The sequence below is a fragment of the Haliotis asinina genome, chromosome 7, assembly GCF_037392515.1.
Source record: "Haliotis asinina isolate JCU_RB_2024 chromosome 7, JCU_Hal_asi_v2, whole genome shotgun sequence".
Taxonomy (NCBI): Eukaryota; Metazoa; Mollusca; class Gastropoda; order Lepetellida; family Haliotidae; genus Haliotis; species Haliotis asinina.
The window spans coordinates 63,129,120-63,152,089 of NC_090286.1; the positions used below are offsets into that span (position 1 = coordinate 63,129,120).

Genomic DNA, 22,970 nt, shown 5'->3' on the forward strand with positions numbered 1-22,970 from the left:
TCACTTGTAACCAGTGACCACTGTTTCACACGAACACAAGAGCACTTTGACTTCTCATTCATACAAAAATGACATGACTAGACTAAGTGACCTTGACCTGCCATACCATCGAAATTTGTTTCCAAAACATTTGTGTCAAGGAACTGAAGTCATGGATATAGGTTTTCATATCTGTACCTTACCTAATAAGGAACTACGAACATACGTCTGCCAACACAGCTGGATTGGTCCAGCATGTTTCAGACTAGATAAGCAACTTAGAAAATAGTGAAGTCAATGGTTTTTGAGTGAAATTAGTGGCATTTGAGTGAAATTAGTGGCAAACTGTTGATCTGGATAAAAAAAACATTCTGATTCCACAGCACAACAACCTACTTATTTCATTAGTCAGGCAGGTTTGTAAGAAACACTGAATTCCATCTGTTGTGCAGAACGTACTCCTACAACGGAGAGAACAAACCTAGACTACTCACACTTCCACAACTGGTGTTTGTAAAGAATTTTTTTTTCTAGACACTAAATCCAACTTCGTGAGATCAGAAAGTCAACCATGTAGAGAAAACAATAAACATGATCCAGAAAGATGGGTTGTTATTTTCAAATAAATAACTACAGTGATAGCTGTCCAAGAAACTGCTGCCCCTCACCAGCATTCTCAGTGAAAACACCAAACAGTAGCAACGACATGACACTCTCGTACCTTGGCCACAAATCTGACTCGGCCTCAGGTACATGGCAACTTCGATGATACATGCCCCTGGCATACAGACTTGCTTGCCGGCAGATGGCAATGCTTTTCCCCCCTAAGTAACAAAATCAGATTACAGATGACAGCCAAGCAATGGACTTCTGAGTTGGATGAGATTAATGTTATTAATGTACAATGATAATACTAGGCCAGATATTACACTTGTAAGGAATGTGTGGCTGTGCGATAACTTGCAAATATGTACAGTTTGCATATGGAACCTTACACAAGAGATTCCCTGACCACACTATTCACCCTAAATGAGCTATCTGTGGCCTCGCCATGAGGTCTGAATAGTTTCATGGGATTCAGACAGAAATCAAAGCCAACTGACATGCACAGATTCATTAATTAAAAGGAACAAAACATTAAAATAACATAATTTTTTACCATGTAACAAAACCAAAACAAGGAACTTCAACATGCTTGAGGGTATATTGTAACTACAAATTGCTAAACTAGTCTCAAAATGATTTTTGGCAGTATAAAAATATTGAAAGCTTAAATCTCAGTATATCAAATCTTAACATTACTTCTTTCACCTAACATCCAGTACTCTGGACAAAAAACAGTATTATGAGGGCATTGGAATACCCATGTATTCTCATGAGACATCTTAAGTTAGTCCATAAACTATTAAGATGTACACAAAATTTTACACTGAAAACGGGAATATATAATATATATCATCACAATTGTCTACAAATGTTTCTTCACCGATGGCTGACCACCAACCCTGAGAGAATCTCAAGTAGGTGTCCTGCATTGTCATGTTCATCCATCAAGGGTCTCCCTGAACAATCAAAGTCAATCTGCAGTTACTAGCACTTCAGGAACCATTTAATTCATATATTCATTTCGTAACAAAACAAAAAGACTGGCGTCTTGAGGACACAGTTTTAACGACAGCACTTGAAACATAGCACTCCACAGCAGCTCTCAAGGGTGTGTACATCAACATGCACCATGTCCTGGCGCACTATCACAAGAAGTTTATAACAAAGATCCCATACACACCTTCCAATGGTTGATGAAAAAATGCAGAGAGGTACATATTCATATGCAAAAGTGGGCATGAAATGATTGCTGTTTTAGTCTTGCAGCAGTCTCTGAATGCTTGTCTGAAGATACTTTTGGTGTCAATTTTTTTCTTATTATTTCATCGGACATGTTGATTTGGCAAACTACTGAAATCAAAACATCAATGGACAGCTCCACCACTGTGCAATGCAAGGATAAGGTGCAATTCACAATGCACCATTCTCACGCCTCGGTTTTAACGAGACGGGGGAAATCATTTTCATCATCCATCCTTGGAGCAGAATCACGGGGTTTCCTCTCGCCCCGACCACTTCCTCCACGGCCTCTACCACGGCCATCTCGTGGTCTCCTGCCACCACGACCTCTCCTTACAGGGTCGTTGAATGTTATCTTGATGTCCAAAAGGTTCTTGTTACCATGTCTCTTCTCATCCTGAAATAACAGCATTTGAACTTAACAGAGGGAAATACAAATAGTTTAGGAACATATACAGGCTATTTATCTAAAACCATAATCATACTGGTAATCAAAATTTGGGTTATTTAAGCAAGCAAGTTTAGTCTTAAACTGCTTTTTAGCTATGTTCTACCAATATTACAGAGTGGAGACACCAGAAAAGGTCTTCAGACATTGCACCCATATAGGCCTATGAATCAAACCTGTGTCCTCAGCATGATAAACAGATACTTTACCCAATTAACTACCCCACTGCTTGGGGTATTTGAATACATTTTGTTCCAATTATGCACTGCAGGAGGCAGGCTGTCTGATGGCACAGTGTAATATTCTAGACCAGACAAACCAGCAATAACATTTCTCACACTTGCAATTCCACTTTCTCAGAAACACATTCAGAAATTGTAATCCCAAACAAATGCTGCATTTGACCACTGCGAAAGTTATTGTGTATTCCAAACCAGTAAATGACATGACCAACATGATAAACATTTTGGATATATGATAGGTACAAGCTTCATCACCTTATCTGTATATTTTTACAGCAAAGCATGGTTTTCAATTGCTTTCATTCACAACAGCAAGAAGGCAATGAACAACATTTCTCATAGTGGATAAATGTTTTTCCAAACCTCAAATTCATCATCTTCTTCCTCCTCCTCTTCATCTTCACTTCCAGTCCTCTTCTTGGTGTAGGCTGTGCCCTTGCTCCACTGGGCTTCCTCTCCCTCACCAGCCTTTCGGATCTTGTACTTAGGCTTGCTGCGCTCATTCTTCTGCAGGGCTTTCCACTCATCTAAAGTCATCTGCTTAGGTTGGTCCTCTGACTCACCTACAGGCTGTTCACCCTCACCACTTTCACTGCAGGTAAAAGTAAACCAGTGAGCTTATTTGGGCAAACTGACCCTGACCCCTTGACTACACTAATGTCTAACACATTTTACATAAAAAAATCTTGAAGAGTCCAAATGTGTACACTGATTTTACCCATGTACTAAGGACATTTAATCCAACATTTAGCCATACGATAGAACTAGCAAATAATGAAGCCTGGGCCAGTCAGTACAGCGGTCAGCGGTCTGCATGCATCAGTCCACTTCACGTGGGTACAATAACATACAGTCAAGTCAGAGTGCTTAGTTGCCTCCTATGACAAGCCATTTGCTGGGGTCTTATACTGAGCCAGAATCCAAGACACAACCAGTCACCATTCTAAAGGTTCAACCATCATGTCAAATCAATCATGTTGAAATTCATGATCTGGTAGGCCAAAGTACAACTCGGATGCCATGATGATCTTTGGCCTTGCCGTCTATCTTGCAGACTGATGTAACAAAAATACTTGTGCCAAAAAAGCAAAATGTAAATGTCGCGACCTATCAGGCAAGCAAGTGTCACCTACCCTGTAAGATTGAGCAATGTTCTCTGCAGAAATGAGTATCAGCACCATACATTTCAAGGAAAGCTATCATGAACTTTTCAGTTAATTTACAGGCTACCATATTAATTGGTTGAATATTCGGCCACTTCACAGGAGGAAGAGCACATATTAGCAACCAAGTTCATTATCATTTAAGAACAAACTTACTTGAGCTCAAAGTTTTCAGTGGTTTCTTCTGCTGGTGCTCTCTCTTCAGTCTCCTGGGGTTCCCTACAAAAGAAATATACTCTCTATTAAAAGCTATCTTAGTATCTATCAAAGCAAGTACCTCAGGTGTCATCTGTTTACCATGTGCACAGCTAAAGATTGCTGAAAAACAATGCCCACATAAATGCATAAGAAAGCAACAATTCACAAGTGCCATAAGTTGAAAATTCATGCAGGATAGGGAGAAAAATCAAAAACAAACTGACATGTCATTTAATGACCACAGCACATGGATGAGTGTTAAGTAAAACTTGCGCAACACCATGCGATTAGTTCTTTTCCACGCAAATATGAACATTTTGTACCTGTTGAAGTCAGGAACTGCTACAGGGATTCACATCTAACTATTTCTCATAATCAACTGTGCATACCAAAGCACTGTCACAAATGATGTAAACTAACACAGTAGTTCAGTATTAGAAATCCAGTTTGTCCATTCAGTAAGAACAACAATCAGTAACTCCTTAATCCCAAACCTTTTCTGTTATTTTCCTAAACAAGAGTCATAAGAAGCCAGCACAATGATTATAAACAGATGGATTATGGTGAAAGATACCGTAATTTTATTAGTACTAATACTATACTATTCAAATGGTTTGCAAATTAAGTTGTTGCCTGTAGCAGGGTTCTTTGTCTTACAAACTTACGCCATGTCATCCTTGTAAGATCCCCAGTTGCGGGCACCACCTCCCTCTTTCTTCTCAACTGCCTTCACACCACTGAAAGAGATCCAAGCACACTGCTACTTGTCTAGCTTATCTCTTAACACTACATACACTGAACCTACATGGGTTCAACCTCCAGGGAAAATGCTGACCAATCTCATGTGCGAGTTTCATCCATGAACATGTGGACATCAAATGACCTCCAATTGTGCATTAGTAAATGAATTCATCAATACATGTGTTATTAGATAAAAACAAAGCAAATGTGGGTGTGTAATCTCAGCATATTTCAGCTACATATATCAGTGTGAACAGTTTACACCTAATATGCCTGCAAAAAGCCATAGAGTGAGTTTGTCTTAGTGTTGCTTAATCATAAAATCAGATATTGCAAAGCAGTAACGATATTTACTTAAGTAATGAAATTCTACTTCTATCAAATGCTTACAGGGTAATTTTTTTTATCTGGCCACAACCTTACCAGGATCTAAAAAAAAGGGGTGAATTTCCAGTATTTTATCAACTGTCAACTTATGGAAGAAAATCATCAAAGACTAAAAAACATGAACTTTTTCTCATTACAGAGAGTAGTTGAACTTTTGTCATGAACTTCTTACAAATCCTCCAATACATTAATCATGTGCTGCTTCAAAAAGGACACAATGTTCAAGTTTAGATTTGTAATCATCAAACTTCTGAATGAAGGGGAACTGCAGACGTTTATCATTTGAAAAACTGATGAATCTATGACATATTCGCAAACTCTGATGGGCGATATTCCTGTCAAAACTGGCACTGAATAAACACACGTAGTTCAATCGTGCATATGACCAGAAGAAATTACTCATCTGCAGATTTTCATGTATACTACTTGAAAGTTTAAACATATGGTTATGGAGCTGCCACAGAAGTCAGAGAATAAGGGTGTTCCTTTCATCATTACAGCAGTAAGCAATGCTACATTTCTACTTGACTGCTTGGGCCAAATGTACGCAAGATGTTCATAGAATAAATGTCCACAAGACAAATCCGATATACTAAACCACATTGAATTGATTTTATAGCATAAGAAATGGTGGGGAAAAAAAACGATTTCAAGAAACAGGAGTTCTAAACTAAACAGACTTTAGAGAGATTAAGACGACAAACATGAACACTTATCTTTACATGATTTCATTATTTGCAAAACGTTTTTGCTCTTCAGTACATTTAGCATCAATCTACCTTTTACCTCTTTTGCATTTACTGTAGCACTGCCAATTGACATGAATTTCAGCATAAAACTTAACATGTGATTATGACATTTAAGTCTAAGCATGTCAGTGATCAACACCAGTGAAACCAACATACGTTTTATCACTACCACTGTGCCTGTCGAAATCTCTCTTGCCTTGGGGAGCCCCAAACCCTTGCCTCTCCCCCCTCTCTCTATCATTATCACGGAAGCCTCCTCTTCCACGACCTCCACGGAATCCACCTCTTCCTCTGCCTCTCCCTCGCCCCCTTTCACCACCTTCGCGGTTGAAGCCTCCGCTGCTGCCTTCAGGCCTTTCCCTGTAAAGAAACTGCCGATTAGATATTCATGTATCAGTCATTGTACGAAACTACAATTTCAAGGCACATTTAAATGCAGTTTGTTGAAACAATGTACAAAGCACATGCAGTGAAGGCTGTACTATTTACTAAACTAAAGCAAAACACTAATAGCTTATTTGTACATATTTTCAGTTGTCCTTGCATAGTGCATCATGAATTGATATAATAGTCACATGTCCTTTAAACACAAGTATGTCAGGATTAGTTTCTCTGAAACTTTATGAAAAGATGTTGCTTCAATTTCAAGACAACTATGTAACCAAGTTCCACCAACTTCTCTACCTGAAGTCTGAGGCTTCTTACATTACAAAAGTGCCTTTGTGCAGAGATATTAAAGGTCACATGCAACCAAAAAATCAAACATAATTAAAACACATTTATCACTTATTCATGACATATAATATACATTGCTGCTTTTAAAAAAACAAATAACACAATGATAAGCGTACAATCGCGATTCAAAAGTGCGATATTTTGCACTTGGGCTTACTTCCCCCGAAACGAAGCCCTCGGGAGACCGAACCCAGTCATAGCGGGTGGATCTGCACTCAAGTGTAACGACGGTTTCCGATTGGCTGTTTCATTTGCTGATATATATGCTGAGGGTTCGTTGTGTGTACAGAAAGATGATCTGTTTGATGGGCATTTTAGAAGTATAGCCAGTCACAAGAAAGTAAGATTCTTTATGGATAACAACTTCTTTTTGTGTACTTGATGCGTCGTTTCAGTATGGATTCATATACTGTTGTCAGACAAAATCATATACACGAAAAGAAGTCGTTATCCATGAAGAATGTATATAGAGATGTTGGGTTTGGAAAATACATGTTCTCTGAATTTGCGCTCGATCCAATTAAAAATGTCAGTAAGGATGGTAAACTACTGTGTGGCTGGAATCTGGACTTGAAACTGACAAGAGTTTGCACCAGTTTCCGTCAGATCCAGTCATCCGAAAAAAAAATGAATGTAGTTGTTTTCAACCCACAGACATAATGAGTGAGTGAGTTTAGTTTTACGTCGCACTTAGCAATATTCCAGCTATATGGCGACGGTCTGTAAATAATCGAGTCTGGACCAGACAATCCAGTGATCAACAACATGAGCATCGATCTGCGCAATTGGGAACCGATGACATGTGTCAACCAAGTCAGCTAGTCTGACCACCCGATCCCGTTAGTCGCCTCTTACGACAAGCATAGTCACCTTTTATGGCAACCACAGACATAAAAACATGCCATGTGTATCACACGTGCCTAATTACATAATGTGACAGACACGGGACTCGGGTGCAGGAGTCGTAAATCAACTTATTTTCTTTATGTCGTATAGTCTGATAGGTGTTAAGTTCAAATTGCACGTGGTCAATGATTGAAGCTGTGTATTGCATGTTGTCTTTAGCAGACAGACATTTAGGTGTGAATAAACCAGACACTGAGCTTTCTCTGTGACAGAGACTGTTTACTACAATCAACAAGTTGTTTTACGTAACGAGTAGATTATTTACTTGTTTGTGTACACAACCAAGATTACACTACTGCTCACGACCTAAGACGCTGGGCATGCATAGTGTTTCAAGCTCCTCGAACCTATTCACTGCGCATGCGTTATGGAGGCAGCGCAGCACAGCCGTTGAAACCAGTTTTCCCCCCAGCGCTGGGGGGAATTTAGTGAAACGTTTGAACTCCGATTTCGCGGGCTTTTCTTTCATCGCGTTTTTATCAACTTTATTGGTTGAATTGGCATTTTTTATGATTTGTTTCGGTAAGTGCATACCTAAAGGTACCAGAATCTGCAAAGTTGTGTTTTACGTTGCATGTGACCTTTAAGCAAAATTTCAAACTGCTGCATTCATTTGGTAATGGAAAGGGACGACTTACAATTCTTACTGAATTAAATGTTTACAGACACATCCACATTCTTATCCTAGTAAATGTCTGTACCTGTATCACCAGATATCCAACATATTACACAATGAGTGAGTTCAGTTTCACACCACTCAGCAATATTCCAGCTATATGGCAGCGGTCCATAATTAATAGAGTCTGGACCATACAATCCAGTGATCAACAGCATTAGCAACTGTGCAGCCTGTCAGAGAGTCTGAAAACCCAATACTGTTAGTTGCATCTGACAAGCGTAGTCACCTTTTGTAGAAAAGATTTGTTGCTATTCTAATAAGGGACCCTCATGGGTCACATATTACACAAGGAAACACCGGCCAAGACAGTAATTGTAACCACCCTTCGAATCATAAGAAACGAGAGTCTAGTATATGCTTCAGAAATATAACTCACCGATGAAAATGTACTTTGTTAATGAGGGCAACCATTAAAAAAAAAAATCACAGGATTTTGGACTTGAAAAACATTTTTCAAAATTCACACCATATAGACAATCCCCTAGACCCATTCATAATTTCAAAATTATAATAATAATGAATAGTTGCCTTTTCAAATTAAAAACAGTATGATCAAAACTAAGCAGGCTTATTAAACATCACCTACACCTGTCACATACATAGTTCAGGGTATTTTGACTGGTGTACACTTAGATTAATTCAAACCAAAATTTAAAGCAGGTTGTACAAACGTCCAACAAATCCAGCATCTATGAAATGAAAACATCAATAAGCATGATTTTAACAGATAAGATATGTATCACGATATGTAACACCTTGAAAGAATGACAGCATTAAGATTTAAAATGATTTATTTTAAGGTATTTGTGCATAACAAGAACACTATTGTAATAAGTAAACCTATTACACTTGCATATTTCTCAAGGTAAGTACCATAACAGGCTTAATATAACACTGTTTCGAAAAAAGTATTTTTTGTATCAGCACTCCAGTCAACAAAAGAATAGATGTATAGAACTTAAATGCATAGGGATGTATCAGTGAATCATCCCTAAACAGTGTATTCATGTTGCCACAGTGCTGACTTAATCACATCTACTCTGCCAATATCATAGGATGCTTTTGTAAATATTGTTTCTTATATCCCATTTGAGATACACAATGGTGTTTAGATCAAACCCTTGAAAGAAATCTCATATTTAACACTTCATGTCCACTTCAGTTCAGGTAAAGCCTCTTCATACAGATCAAAATCAGTGAAACACTCTTGTCACTTACAACAATTTTGAATTTTACTATTGATACAAGGGCAGTGGCCTTTTCCAAATTCAGAAAATGGCTAATAATCCCGAAAATGGCCCATTATGGAAGTTCTCTAGCCTAACCCCTACATGTACAATACAATTTAACATGCTGACTGCCTCACAAGTATAGTCGGATAAAATCTAGTCTAATTTGCCACTATAAGTTATCTTGTGGTTACATCAGTGGTATTTTAAAACAAGTTTCACATGTTGGAAAAGTAAGCACAAGAAATGAACGTCTCCTGGCATTCATGATTACCACATGGAGACGATTGCTTTTTGTGCCTCTTTTACATGCATGTGAAACTTGCTTAAAATACCACTAACAGCTATGAAATAGCCCATGGCAAATTCCAGCAGCCATCAATACTGTGAGTATGCTCATGGTGGCAGTCAACAGGTTAAAGGAAACTATAATTAACAAAACAACAAATCAGGAACACTCTTTGCAAGCCAGAAGTCTACTTAACCAAACATTCTGAAAATATGAATTAGGAAAGCTTCTAGATGGGAATATATTCTTAAGACACTAGCTCTTTCACACTTGGTGCATATAAATCCCCGGACAGATCTTTTAATAAACTATGTAGAGGCACATAAACTATGTAGAGGCACATCACGAAATATTAAATGTCAATCTAGCAACCAGTTCAAAATATGGATCCACTAACAAAAACGGTTAGCACTGGAATGAATAAAGCAAAAGAATCACTGTAACCTGAATTCCGGTGGCACATTTTCATCGCCGCCCCGGTTGTCTCTGTATTCTCGTGGCCCTTGGCGTCTGGGTGGCCTCCTATCGCCATCATTTTCACGGATTTCGCGTGGTTCACGGCGCCCTCCACGACCACTGCGCTCACTGGGTTTTGCGGAATTCACGCGCTCTTTTTCTAGAAAAAAAATTTCCAAATGACTTTCCTAGTACTGTCTGATCTGCCTCACAAGTAACATTTAGTGCCAATCATAACATATACAAGTTACTTTTTTTATTGTTCTGGTTATGTCATACAGCCCAAAGTGTCCTGATCAAAGCACACAACACCCAGTTACAAAATGAAGGTTCAACAGAAAATATTACCTCATGTTTGATCAATATGTCAAAACACGAAAAAGCAATTTTTTTAAACAGCTGGAAGTGAATGATGACCAATCTGAGCAATTCAAACTTAGGAATCTAAGTGAGGTCAATGATAGGAGTAATTTCAAATAGTCTACGTCATTGAATATAATATAATCAAAGATAACACATTCAAAGTGGACACTTTGGCCAAGCTTGCTGATTGCCAACAGTCACCTGATGTTGATAAATTTAACAGCAACATCAATAATGATTGAGTACATTACGTAAAATGAAGAAATATCTTAAATTACTTGTTAAATTACCAAATAAACCAGAGTCAAAACTGGCATGATACTCAGCTGATTATTCGAGCATGACGCACCACGTGGGTTAGCTCGTCGTAGAGAATTTTTACCAACTTTCTTCACTGCTATCCTATGCAGTATGGTCAGGCAATGTTTACGATTTTTTGAGACCCCGTGATCCTGTTTATGAATTTCAGGTTCTAATACATATACATACATCTACTGGTCTTGTTGTCAAGGCAAAACTGTACCCACGTGGTCCACCGTCCTTGACACTTGACGACCACACTGAAGTCTAGTCAATGGACCATATTAGGTCGTTTCAGAAAGACAATACAATATTGCACTTACTACCATAACCACATACATACAAGGCCGTACTTTTTAATAACACTAATAACACATGGGCTACTTTGCGTCCCTGATTCTTAGTAAATAATAATGTTGTTACGCTATCACTTAAAACATAAGTTGTAAATGCGCATCTGCATGCGCCCACATGGTCTGTTTCGATAACGTTTAATATGCTGTTCAATTGTCACCTTTACCGACAATGCAATCATGATAAATAGACACAAATGTTCCCAAACCTTCTTTTCTCTGTGCATTCTGTTCCTTGACTTTGCCTTCGGACGGAGCGTTTGCAACCTTTTTACCAGACTGTTTGGATTTCGAAGACTTCTCCTTCTTGGTCTTGGCTGCCTCTTGCTGCTTCAAAAACTCTAAAGGATCGTCATCGATATCTACCATAGTAAGGAACCGATTTTTAATTGCTATGCCGTATTGGTTCTCCATTGTTCCTCTTTCTGGTAGAGGATGGCAATGGATTTTACCGACGGCTTTTTCCTAGGCGAACTTCAGAACCTGCAAAATGGCGTGCTTCCCGCACAATGATTGCACATGCGCGGTGACCCCTGGAATATGTGATGTCACAAAGCCTAAAATGGCAGTGGTGGCGGGAACCTCGCCATAGACACAATTTAGCATACATTTCATTTGAATATATTATTTTTTCCCAAGATAAATATTTATTAGTGATTGGGTAAAACACACGTTCACAAAACTTCATGATTATTAAACGCCTTTGAAACAAGTGCATAAATGGCCAGTCAGTTTCTGTCACACGGCCCTCAAACATCGCGCTGAGGACTTCTAGCAGCAACAGGGATCACCGTGTTACTATAAATAGATGCTCGGCAGGTATGAACATGAAAGCTTGCTTTATTTACAACGCATGTTAAAAGACCTGCGATGTAAGTAGGCCATGCATTCCACCAGTACTGCCACATCCACGGACACAAATCACCATGCATCCGTTAACCTGGAGTAACGAAGTCCATTCCTGCCAGTTTTCGCCACCTATAATTTCACGTGATGGGGAGGGAGAGGACGAAAATGGGGACTCGAGTTCATATAACGGTAAAGATGCGATCAAGCGGGGAAGACCTAGGGCCGACGCTATATCATCGCTTATTCAAGAAGGGAATTCGTCAAGAAGCAGAATTCGCTGTCAAATCTGCAGCCGCGTCTTTCCTCGAGAGAAATCACTTCAGGCACACCTGAGAACTCATACAGGTAAGATGTGTTTTAGAGAGTAGGAACATCGTGTAATGTGCGTGTGTGTGTGTGTGTGTGTGTGTGTGTGTGTGTGTGTGTGTGTGGACACCATAATAATTTAACCACCGAATAGACCTTCATTTCACGAGTAACCCCAAACTATTTCCTACTGGTGAAAATATTTGGGGGAGGTGTGAAAATTATGTATAATACACAAATAAGGAAAAGGACAACCTGTTTTTAAACATGGAGCATTAATAATGCAAATGTATCAACACACTCAATTATCAACATTTGTTTACTGTCTATCAAAATGGTTTGAAGGCAAAAATATATGCATGGAAATTCCAACATGTATGTTGCATGTTTGTTTTCGCGACGTTGTGCATGAAGAACTTGATTTTCTTCACGAGGTCACTGAACCGCTAAACCTTTTTCCCCACCCTTCTTGTTCCCCCACTTGCACTTTGAAATACATATTTGCTTGTGTTTATAGCACTATATTGCACGTTATAATATCACAGGTTTGTATTTCACGTATATCACAACGCAGATGGTTTAAATGGCCATACATTGGCATCGGTCCAGCCACAGCCTAGATTTCGCTATTGTTAGGTCCTGATCGATCGGCGTTCGATACGGTATAATTCATCATCAATTATTTACACAAGCCGTAGTGAACGCAAATGCACCTGTCTTTATTGATTACAGGTGGGACGGTAGCTAATTAGAATTGTTTGATATTTTGTTTGAAACTTTGTGGAATCATTCCTTTCGTTGTTTTTTAGTATTAAAATATGGAAAATCGTACTGTTTTTGTTATACACAATCCTTTGGTAAATAGTGGATATTTCAATAAATTCGTCTGGTGTAATTTTCGTTGTAAAACATTTGATGATTTGAGAGAGAGACAGGTAAAATGTGTCCTTTCAGGAATGTGTACAGTACAGGTCGGAGCGAGAGCTGAGTAGCTGCCTGTGTAGACTTGTATTCTTCACCTTGTCTCGCACTGAATATATTAAATGAACGGCTCTTAAGGTCGCACGCGATCGAATCGCAGCAATGATCAGTTCGAAAACGCTTTGTTGATACGACAGTTACTTCCCTTTGAACTGAAATACCGCAACGGGTTATGGTCAAAGCGACTGTCATTCTTCAAGCCTGATAGGTTTGAACAAGCTGAAAGTCAATCACGTGACATTGTTGTGGTTCAAAAAGACCACACCCCCTTTTCACGCTCGTGTAGCCCTGTGTTTTCTTGGGTTGCCAAGGTATCGGTGGCCCGTCAACTGTCACGCGGCTCTTCAATAGTCTTCTATAGACCTATTTCATGGGGTTTTCACGAACCAACTGACCACGCTTTACACCTTTACCAAGTTTTATCTCAGGAACTATAATCGATACGAACTTTGACCCCACCCCCACCCCCACACACACTCACTCACTCACACACACATAGGTTTTGGATTTTTATTTTTCTGATGATAATTATGTATCTGAAATCTGTTAATATCGAACTGAGGGATATTAACTCTCAACCTTGAGAAGAAATGTAAAGGTTGTGCTGGATTGATAATAATCGTCGACTGATCACTGAAATGGGGGAGAGAGGGGGCTGACACGGCAAAATTTATTATCGTGCCAAGAAGAAATAATACACGACTGAAAATTACATTTGTTATATAATGACGTCATACCATTATATGGTTAGGAGGTGCACCGTGGAAAACTACGTATAAAGAGAGGCAACTACGACTGCTACAGATGTACGATATTGTCAGTACTGCACAAAGGAAACATACGTAAGCCGACATCGCAATTTTTTCGGTGATACTGTTTTTCTTATATACATTGTTTACAATGTAGATGGAGATGTCCAGTTTTCATCTCCGTGTGCCATGCTGATATCGTGTGTGCAGGTTATTACTCTAGACACACCAGACAGAAGGGTACGACGTAAACGAACATATTCCAATAATGGAAATAAGTCATATGTCCGATGACATCTTCCCATAACAGGTTATGAATAAGAACAGTCCTATAGGCAGAGTATGTACGTGTGTTGGGTCTGTGAAACCTTACTTCACCTGGTGGCTGTACATGTGGGGAAAAATGAATAAAATTCATCTGGTTCGACCCAACGTTGTGCATTGTTTTTTGTAAAACGGTGTTACTTGACCGCACACGTTTCCATTTTCGGACAATTTGAAAACCGGCGCGATTTTTCATTTGGCCTTAATGTGTGCCTTCTAAACTTGTCAACTAGATGATAGGAGGACTATGGGAAGAATTGAGTCCTATCTCTCCCAGAAGAGATATACAAGCAGTTCCTTCGAGTATTGAAACATTCACGTGCATGTGCACGGTGGAGACATCTGTGGACAGTACTGTGCAGTTTTCAGTTGTTCACGATGGTTCTTTTTCCTGCAGGTGAGCGTCCCTATTCGTGTGATTTTCCTGGATGTGGCAAAGCATTCTGTCAGAGTGGGCAGCTGAAGACTCACCAGCGGCTGCACACAGGGGAGAAGCCTTTCGCCTGCTCCGTACAAGGTAAACCCATGTAACATCGTGGCGACAGGCCACAGATATTGGTTGTATCAGAAGCAGGCCCAGGGCCTTTCTCTGGTTGGTCCCACTCAGCAATATTCCAGTTATATAGCAGCGATGACATGTGTCAACCAAGTCTGCGACTCACGCATCGCTTCCTGAAGACCAATTGTAACCCTGATGTTCAGAGTTCCAGGGTCCGGAAATGGTAGGGGCTAGATGCACATTTGGCTGAACTCTTGAAATGAACGATGGGACGATGGAGGGGTGCATTTCCCTTTCATCAACCGCTAAAATGTATACAAGGATAATGTCTCCTCATCTGCATGCGAAATGTCTAGTGTATTGTTACATGGATAGTTATGCTGTTCACGCTGTTAGTAAACTCAAACTGGTTATGAATAAACGCATTCCAGTGAATGGTGAATGTACTACTTTGTAGATGAGGGATTGCATGTCTTGTGTGTATTGTAAGGATTCTGTCGGTTCCCTTGCCAATTCAGAAGCCATAAATTCTATCATATCTAGTTTGTATAGTATATATACACACACATTTCAGTGCTCCGGTTCAGTGTATTGACATTCATTGACCTACTTTTCACTGAGCTCTGCTGGAAGGCCTGCCTGTGTTCATGGTTGGTTTGCTCACGCTTCACGCAGCTGAACCCGAAGGCTGGTGTGGTTGGACGATGACAAATGACAGAGCTTCTTCTGAGTGGATGTATCAAAATAGGGTTCGATAATAACGCATGTATATTAATTGCCTCTCGTATGTGTTATCAAATTCAGTGTTTCCTCTCTTCATTCACCTGTTCAGTTCTATGTCAGTATTTAAGCCTCTATCAAATGTCGATCTGTTGTGTTCACAGTGCAACTGCAGCTAAACATGTCCGCGATTTTACTTCTGTTTGTGGATATTGACTGAAATATTAGCCGGACAAGGAAACAATCTGATATGAGACATATACTTTGTTCCGGTTGCAGGTACGACGTTTCCATTTTGATACCGCGGCAACAGCAGTGATTAATAATCAAACTGTTCTCCAGGACTCAATTATCGGGCAATAGCAAGCAATTATTCCAAATTGCAATATAATTTATAAAGCCTCCGCTCGTCACAGCACAGACCCGGGTTCGATTCCCACATGAGTACTACGCGTGTAGCCAATTTCTGGTGTTCCACTCCGTTATGGTGATGGAAGAGTGCTAAGAGCGGCGTAAAACTATATTCCCTCACTCATTCTCCAATGTGTCTCTCGTATGGGTTTGCGTGCGTGATATGATCATAGGCCGTGGCATTGATTCTAACAACTGGAAGAGTTATCTCTATATGAATATATAAAATACATCTGTGTGTATATTAGCAGTAGTTGTAGTGGTATGGTTGTGTGTAGAGGTTCACCCACAGGTGTATTTTCCTATGAATATATATCACGAATGCAGTGTGGAACTGCAGAGAGGAGCATGTATGTTGCCGGACATGTAGCGGTTTCTGTTGAACGCATGAACAAGAACTATACAGATGATAGTTTAATGGCGTTTTAGACAATGGCGATGTTTCGTCTCTCGTTGTTGGAGATGTTGATTGAGGAACGCCTGTTGACAGATACTCCATTGGACACTCGATAATTGTATCTGTGTGGATCAGTTGCCCATGTCGTGTTGACACGCCCCTTGTGTCCCGGCATGCCACGTGGCAGATACACGTAGTAGCTGTTCTCATAACGTGTGTTGGTTATCGGATAGTCAGTGTGGTAACTTACATACCGAAACATGAGTCTCATTAACCTATTCAGACAATGACCTACTTTTCAACCGATCCAAATATTCTCGTGTGAAGGTGAAAATAGCCACCAGAAACAAATTACACTGAATTCCACTTCATTGTTTGAAGAAAAAATTGTGTTTACAAATGAATATTAATTTTCAACTTCAGGTATCGTACCTTCACAATGAAATCACACTGTCCCTGTTTGAAAATGTTGTAAAATGATTCACAATGCATCTGGTTCACTGGTTACACCAGTGTTTGTTAGGGGTGAGTGAGTGAGTTTAGTTTTACGCCGCTTTTAGCAATATTCCAGCGATATCACGGCGGAGGACACCAGAAAATGGGCCTCACACATTGTACCCATGTGGGGAATCGAACCCGGGTCTTCGGCGTGACGAGCGAACGCTTTAACCACTAGGCTACCCCACCGCCCGTTTGTTAGGCATATTCAGTGTAGTTCTGTAACGCACAATGAGATTGATATGATTTCAATTAGCAGACCGCCAAAGTTTTCTAACCACAGAGCCTCGTTTTGAGATTTTCATGATTACCAGATTTGTCGGAGTTTACTGTACAACGTGTTTGCAAAATTAGAAGGAGCGTAGTGTTGCAATATACAGGTGCTTAGACGTATCAAATCATAGTGATTAACATTTATTTATCCAGTTAAATGAATTAGTCTAAAAATTCCGGACTGGTATCGCACTAACATGCGCAACAGTACGGAACGCAGTAAACAGGTACCGAGACTGTTCTGTAATCAATGTTTTGACCATCCTGGCAGTGAGCGCCGCCAAAAGATGGCCAATACCAGGGTCTCAATATTAATTAATGAGAGACCCGTGAACCAGGATGTGTTTTGATTTGATCACCGTGACCATACTTGGCCTTGAGGAAGACGTTTCTTAAACAACATCGGCTGCTCATTGGAGAGAAAATAATTATAAGAATAATTTGCTAAATGTGTAGTGCCTATTTATGTTAGTTGAAACGAAACACTTTACGTCTTAAATACACCTTGTTTTCGAAATAGGTCTGAAACAGGTCTGCTTTACAATCTTGACATAACACATAGTGATTCAGTAGGACAGGGCATGCGACCTTCGGCTAGCAAGTCCTGTTTTCATGCATTAGGGTCGTTTCTATTCTTTACACTATGACCAAGTTGGAGGTCTGTGTACGAATTTTCATCCAGGAGTCGTTATCAAAAACTGGACATTGTAAGGCAGTAAGTTGTACGTTTCCTTATATCAGTACTGTGAGTTAGTGACTTCAGTTTTACGCCGCACTCAGCAATATTTCAGCTTTATGGCGGCTGTCTGTAAATAATCGAGGCTGGACCATGCAATCCATGATCAACAGCATGAGCATCGATCTGCGCGGAACCGATGACGTGTGTCAACCAAGTCAGCGAGCCTGACCACCCGATCACGTTAGTCAAGCATAGTCGCCTTTTGTGGCAAGCATGGGTCATTGTACTTTGAAGACATTACAGTATCTGATGGATTGTAGATGTAGCCGAGTAAGGACTGGATTGGTCCGGGTGTCGTCTGTTCATCCCTCCCTGCACGTAGACATGATTAACTGTGTCCAATGGGTGTAAGATGAGAACGCACGGACCCGGAGGAATGTCTGGGCTAATGTCCTTAACGTTTGGGTCGCCTGTACCTTTGCATGTAGTTGCATGCATGCACACGGCGGTGCATCAATATGCAGTACAAGGCAACACATGAGCCTCTTTTTACAGCAGTTGTAATACGCTTTCAATACATTTTCATGTATTACACACAATGCGTATCTTCCATGATCGTTCTGTTTCGTGTGCAGGTAAACACAAGAACTCGATGGTAGACTGTCCACGTCTACATTTTGGGGTATTTTATATAGATTTGTAACATGATTCCTTCTCACGCAAAAACGTTCATTCAGTGAAGAGATGCACCATGTTTCAGGCTATAACATATGTACTAGATAACGTGCATGTAGACCAGAATACATTTCTATTTTACATTAACGTATACATACAAATTGATCGAACAATTATTTTGGAGTGAAATAGTAACCGACAATATTGTTTTGTTCTTCAGCTCCCTCAAAGTCTAATATTACCTAGTAGCACAGAATGATCACTGTGTATAATATCGCTTCGATCTAAAATTTTGCACATATACATTTTAGCGAATCCCCATGCTGTTTGGTCAGGCAACGCCTCAGTCATTGGAACCTTGGTGAGCAAATCACGTGACCATAACCATTGTTCATGGTGTCACAAGTAGATTACGTCACCTCTAAGATGCCCTGCCTTATGTGAAGTTTGCCTGTACGCAACATATGTCATATTTGGGATTTCACTTTCTGAGTAAAGTACAAATTCTAGTACTACTTTTGTTGAGTCCAATCCGGGAATCGAACCCGCACCCTCAGAGTTAGGAACCCAATTTGCCTGTACGGTTGGTGTTTCGTACGTGCTTCTGTCTAAAAACTATCTGTTACACGCACGGGATTCTCGTCAGTGGCTCACTTTGGGGGAGATGACAAATAATTCCCCGTAGGTTCATCGCTCATACATATCAGTACCTTTTACTGCAGTTGATGATGGGTACTCGTGTCTCTTGTTTTTCAGTCATATCATTGGCTGGAAACAATATTCAAAAGCATATATTTTTATTACACCGGATGTTGTATGGGTATTGAATGGCATCATATGTTGTTTGTTGTATTTGTTGTTTATCGTCGCCATCAACTCCTTTTGTGGATCTTTTATGGCGACGTATTCGAGTTCTGACAATACAATCCAGTGGCTGGCGTTATAAACATCAACGTACCCATCTGGGATACAATGACTTTCATCAAGTCACTCGACCCTTTAGTCACCTCAGCGAGCATGGGATGCTGGTGACCAATAACTAGCCGGAACCGTAACGGCTCGCTGCCATATGTAGATACATACATAAAGTAATGTACAGAGTAACAGCTTGACAGTGTTGTAGTGAAGTCCTGACATATGTGTGACACTCTCGCTTGTGGCTATAGCTTACACAAGGAATCAATTATGAATATATTTAATCAACATTCTGCCTGTTGTCATTACTTGGACAAGTTTCCAAGCTTCACTGATTTTTTTTTTAGTTGTGCACGAATCCACTGACTACCCATTAGAAATGCGGAAAAACATGGTGACGGTTGTTGTTTTTTTCCTATTTCGCCGATACTTAATAAGTACAAACTCATTCACTGTAGTTTCCAGCATGTTAATTAAAACGCTGTAGTTTACACCTGTTGATTTTTCCGCATTCATCTATTTTTTTTCACCTACCGTTTTAGGAAGTGTTCTAATTGGATAGATAGATAGAAAGAGCCCGTCAGAGACAGTGTATGTACTTTGATGCCAGTTTTTTGCCACGTTGGGGTTACTGAATATGTTCGATTCCTTAATTTGTAACTTTTTGGACCATGCTGAGCAGTAATTCTTTCCTCTAATTCCAGGGAGGATCATGTTGTAGAGTATTTTTGCTCATATTCAAGCTTGGGTTAGGGTTAGACGCACTTTCATTATCCCACAGGAGCGCCCAAGATTATTTTATATAATGTCAAGGCCCAGTTAATGGTAGTATGCTCCCTAAGGTTAATGAGTGAGTGCATGTTTCTATTTTCAGACTGCCAAAGTCGCTTCACGCATGCAAACCGCCACTGTCCCGACCACCCATATGCTTCCCTGCAGCGGGTGGAGACAGACATTACGTCATCGCCCACCTTCAAAAGTAACAGCTATGAAGTTCAACAGTGGCTAATACGGTAAGACTGAGAGCAGGGAGACAATAAGATGCTGTTGATTATCGCTGGTTGCAGGAATAATGAACATTCCGTCGCACCTCAGTGCCGGAAGCGTTCTGTTAACACAGGTACGCGGTGTTTTTACAGTACAGTTAATCCTGAAGTGCCGTGTTATTGCAGTACTACATGTCTTCTTTTTCGAGAGACGTTTGTAACTGTGAGAAGCGACCATAAAATACAAGTATGTTTTTACATATGGTTATCCTCACAAATCATGTGTGGTTACTCTAATGTAATTGTTGCTTACTGGAACTATGGCGCGAGATATCGCCATGTTCAGTGTAATTCAAATACAAAATAAATACCGAGGCAGCTTCATACCACGAAATGACCTTATCCACGAGACATAATATTGTGAATATTATTTCCACGGATTGTTTATTCTTTACAACACTTACTTTGTTCCGCTATAGATTTGTTTGTCAACTGTTGCAGGTATGACGCCCAGCGCAAGGAACGAAGTCAGCTCAGGTCACCAGTCAAGCGCCGTCTTTACGATGAAAAGGACGAAGAAGATAACCTCAAGGCGAAAAAGAGCAGCCACATTTCGATGACCTCCCCACTGCAGCAGACTGAACAAAGAGATAAATGGATCTCTGCACTGGCCCTGATAGAACTCGCCCGTGGTGTTGTGTCATGACATCATTATCCGTCCAGTGTCTTCACAATATTTATGAAGTTTGCTATACAATTGGCTTTTTTATAATGGAAGTTTTATTTATTCCTGAGGTGTTCAATGCTTGGCAATTTTTGAGCTCAGCATTCCATGATGCTGCCGTCCATTTCCAATATTGTTCCATATCATTGTAATGATATTGTGACGTCACAAAGCATAATTTTTCTCACCCCTACAATGGGTGCCATTCCTTTAAGTTACTCAAGTTTGTGTGTCCTAAAAGCCATCCGTCCTAATATATTTATGATCTGCTATTTACGTTTTCCACTCCGTCCTAACATACAGGTATCTCAAGTCATTTCTTACTGTCCGTCCAGCTAATGTACCAAGTGGTGCTTGTTTCCTGCTAAATTATAACCAGGTTCATAGTTTTACAACATTTGTTATATTTACTCCAAACTATTTATTTGTATTGGATTTGCCCTAACATAATTTGTTTTCATGACTTTGAAAGAAACTTGAAACATTCCAGAGAGACCGTCCACTGAAATACTGCAATATTGAGTGTAAGAAGGCTCAAGTACTTGTTCATTTGTATAAGATTGAAGGCTGTATATTTTGTTATCTTTTAATGGTGGTATATAGAAGTACTTAGTAGATTATTGTCATGTACAAGAATATCCTATGTTCATAAATAACTGGTGCTTCACTGTAATCACGCTAAACAAAGCATGGCATCACACAGATCATTCCAAGAAACTCATGTGTTCATAGTAAACGTGTGGCATTTACCACATGTCATCCATTATGTAAGAATGTTTAGATATACTGCTCCAGAGAATTTATATATGCTATGATTATTGCAGTGATACTATAACAGATTAACAACTATATGAGAGAATCATGTTCATTTGTGTGGAGTATGATAAAACAAACTACTACATGTTAAGAATTCTATAAAATCAATTTAAGTTTTGATTGGATAACACATCTAGAAATGTGTCTCATGCATCCAAACCAGAGGATGAGAGCATTAGCTGTAGCTAGACCTTCTTGAACGTGACAAAATGTTCACTAAGTTTACATATTCTGTACTTACACTACTGCCATTTGTAGCCAACTCGAAGCATTCAGATAGTTACACAAAGGTAGTGGTCATAATGGAATATTAGTATATTTATAAATTGTAAATGTGTAACTGCTTGTGTCACTGGTGAAGAGTGAAGAATATTGCCAGCAGAATGTGAGTGGGTTTTGAGGTGTGCATGTCCTACATACACCTGTACTACACTGCTGCCATGTGTGTCATTGTAAACAGATTGACCATCAGTCCAGTAATGGCTCAAAATCACCATCAAAGGACAGCAGGCAATGCTTCAATTTAATGCATAATGACTGTCCATGTTTATTCATTTTTATGCTGAAACATGTTTTGTTATCCCCAAGTTTATAGTTTTATGAAATTTGTTATTAAACTTTGTGCAAAGGTTTCACGTAATACCATCTCAAAATCAGATCTCAACACTTTCTTCAAGTACAGAAAACACAAGCAAGCACTAACATGTGATTTTAAAGGGAAACTAGCCATGGAAGATAAACCATTGGGCTGTATAGTGTTTAATGTGTGTTACGTGGTCATCACTCACAAACAAGGCCTTCACTTGACATGACTGAATATAGGTGTAAGGAGAAACCCAGCCTGTTATTTGAAGGGAGATAATTACATTATGTTATCATAGGATACCACTAAATCATTGCAGTTAAATAATCAATCAAAATATAATATCTTAATAATTTTGTATTATCAACATATGTCATTTACTGACATTTATTTTCTTAATTGGGTTGCAAAATGTATTGATGCCATGATATGAAAAAATATGGTCACAATCATAATCTGTTGTTTGTATCTAATACTGCCTGTATTAATTCAGAATTCAGAACTGAGGTTGTATTGAATCAAA

At 39.5% G+C, this 22,970-nt stretch overlaps 2 protein-coding genes across 3 annotated transcripts; one reads left to right on the forward strand and one right to left on the reverse strand.

Annotated features, from left to right (window-relative positions):
* Positions 1-574: 574 nt before the first annotated feature.
* LOC137290778 (SERPINE1 mRNA-binding protein 1-like) lies at positions 575-11,635 on the reverse strand. 2 transcript variants are annotated; one of them, XM_067821898.1, is made up of 7 exons: positions 11,272-11,635; positions 10,035-10,206; positions 5,909-6,112; positions 4,541-4,612; positions 3,834-3,896; positions 2,878-3,106; positions 575-2,221 (listed from the first exon to the last, which is right to left on the reverse strand). In XM_067821898.1, the coding sequence occupies exons 1-7, from the start codon at positions 11,474-11,476 to the stop codon at positions 2,012-2,014; spliced, it is 1,155 nt and encodes a 384-aa protein (XP_067677999.1). In that variant the 5' UTR covers positions 11,477-11,635; the 3' UTR covers positions 575-2,011. The 2 variants fall into 2 exon arrangements, with proteins under 2 accessions (XP_067677999.1, XP_067678000.1); XM_067821899.1 differs by lacking the exon at positions 4,541-4,612.
* A 288-nt stretch (positions 11,636-11,923) lies between these two features.
* LOC137291349 (zinc finger protein 367-like) lies at positions 11,924-22,757 on the forward strand. The gene is made up of 4 exons (XM_067822661.1): positions 11,924-12,256; positions 14,669-14,788; positions 20,213-20,351; positions 20,826-22,757. The coding sequence occupies exons 1-4, from the start codon at positions 11,989-11,991 to the stop codon at positions 21,028-21,030; spliced, it is 732 nt and encodes a 243-aa protein (XP_067678762.1). The 5' UTR covers positions 11,924-11,988; the 3' UTR covers positions 21,031-22,757.
* Positions 22,758-22,970: the final 213 nt, after the last annotated feature.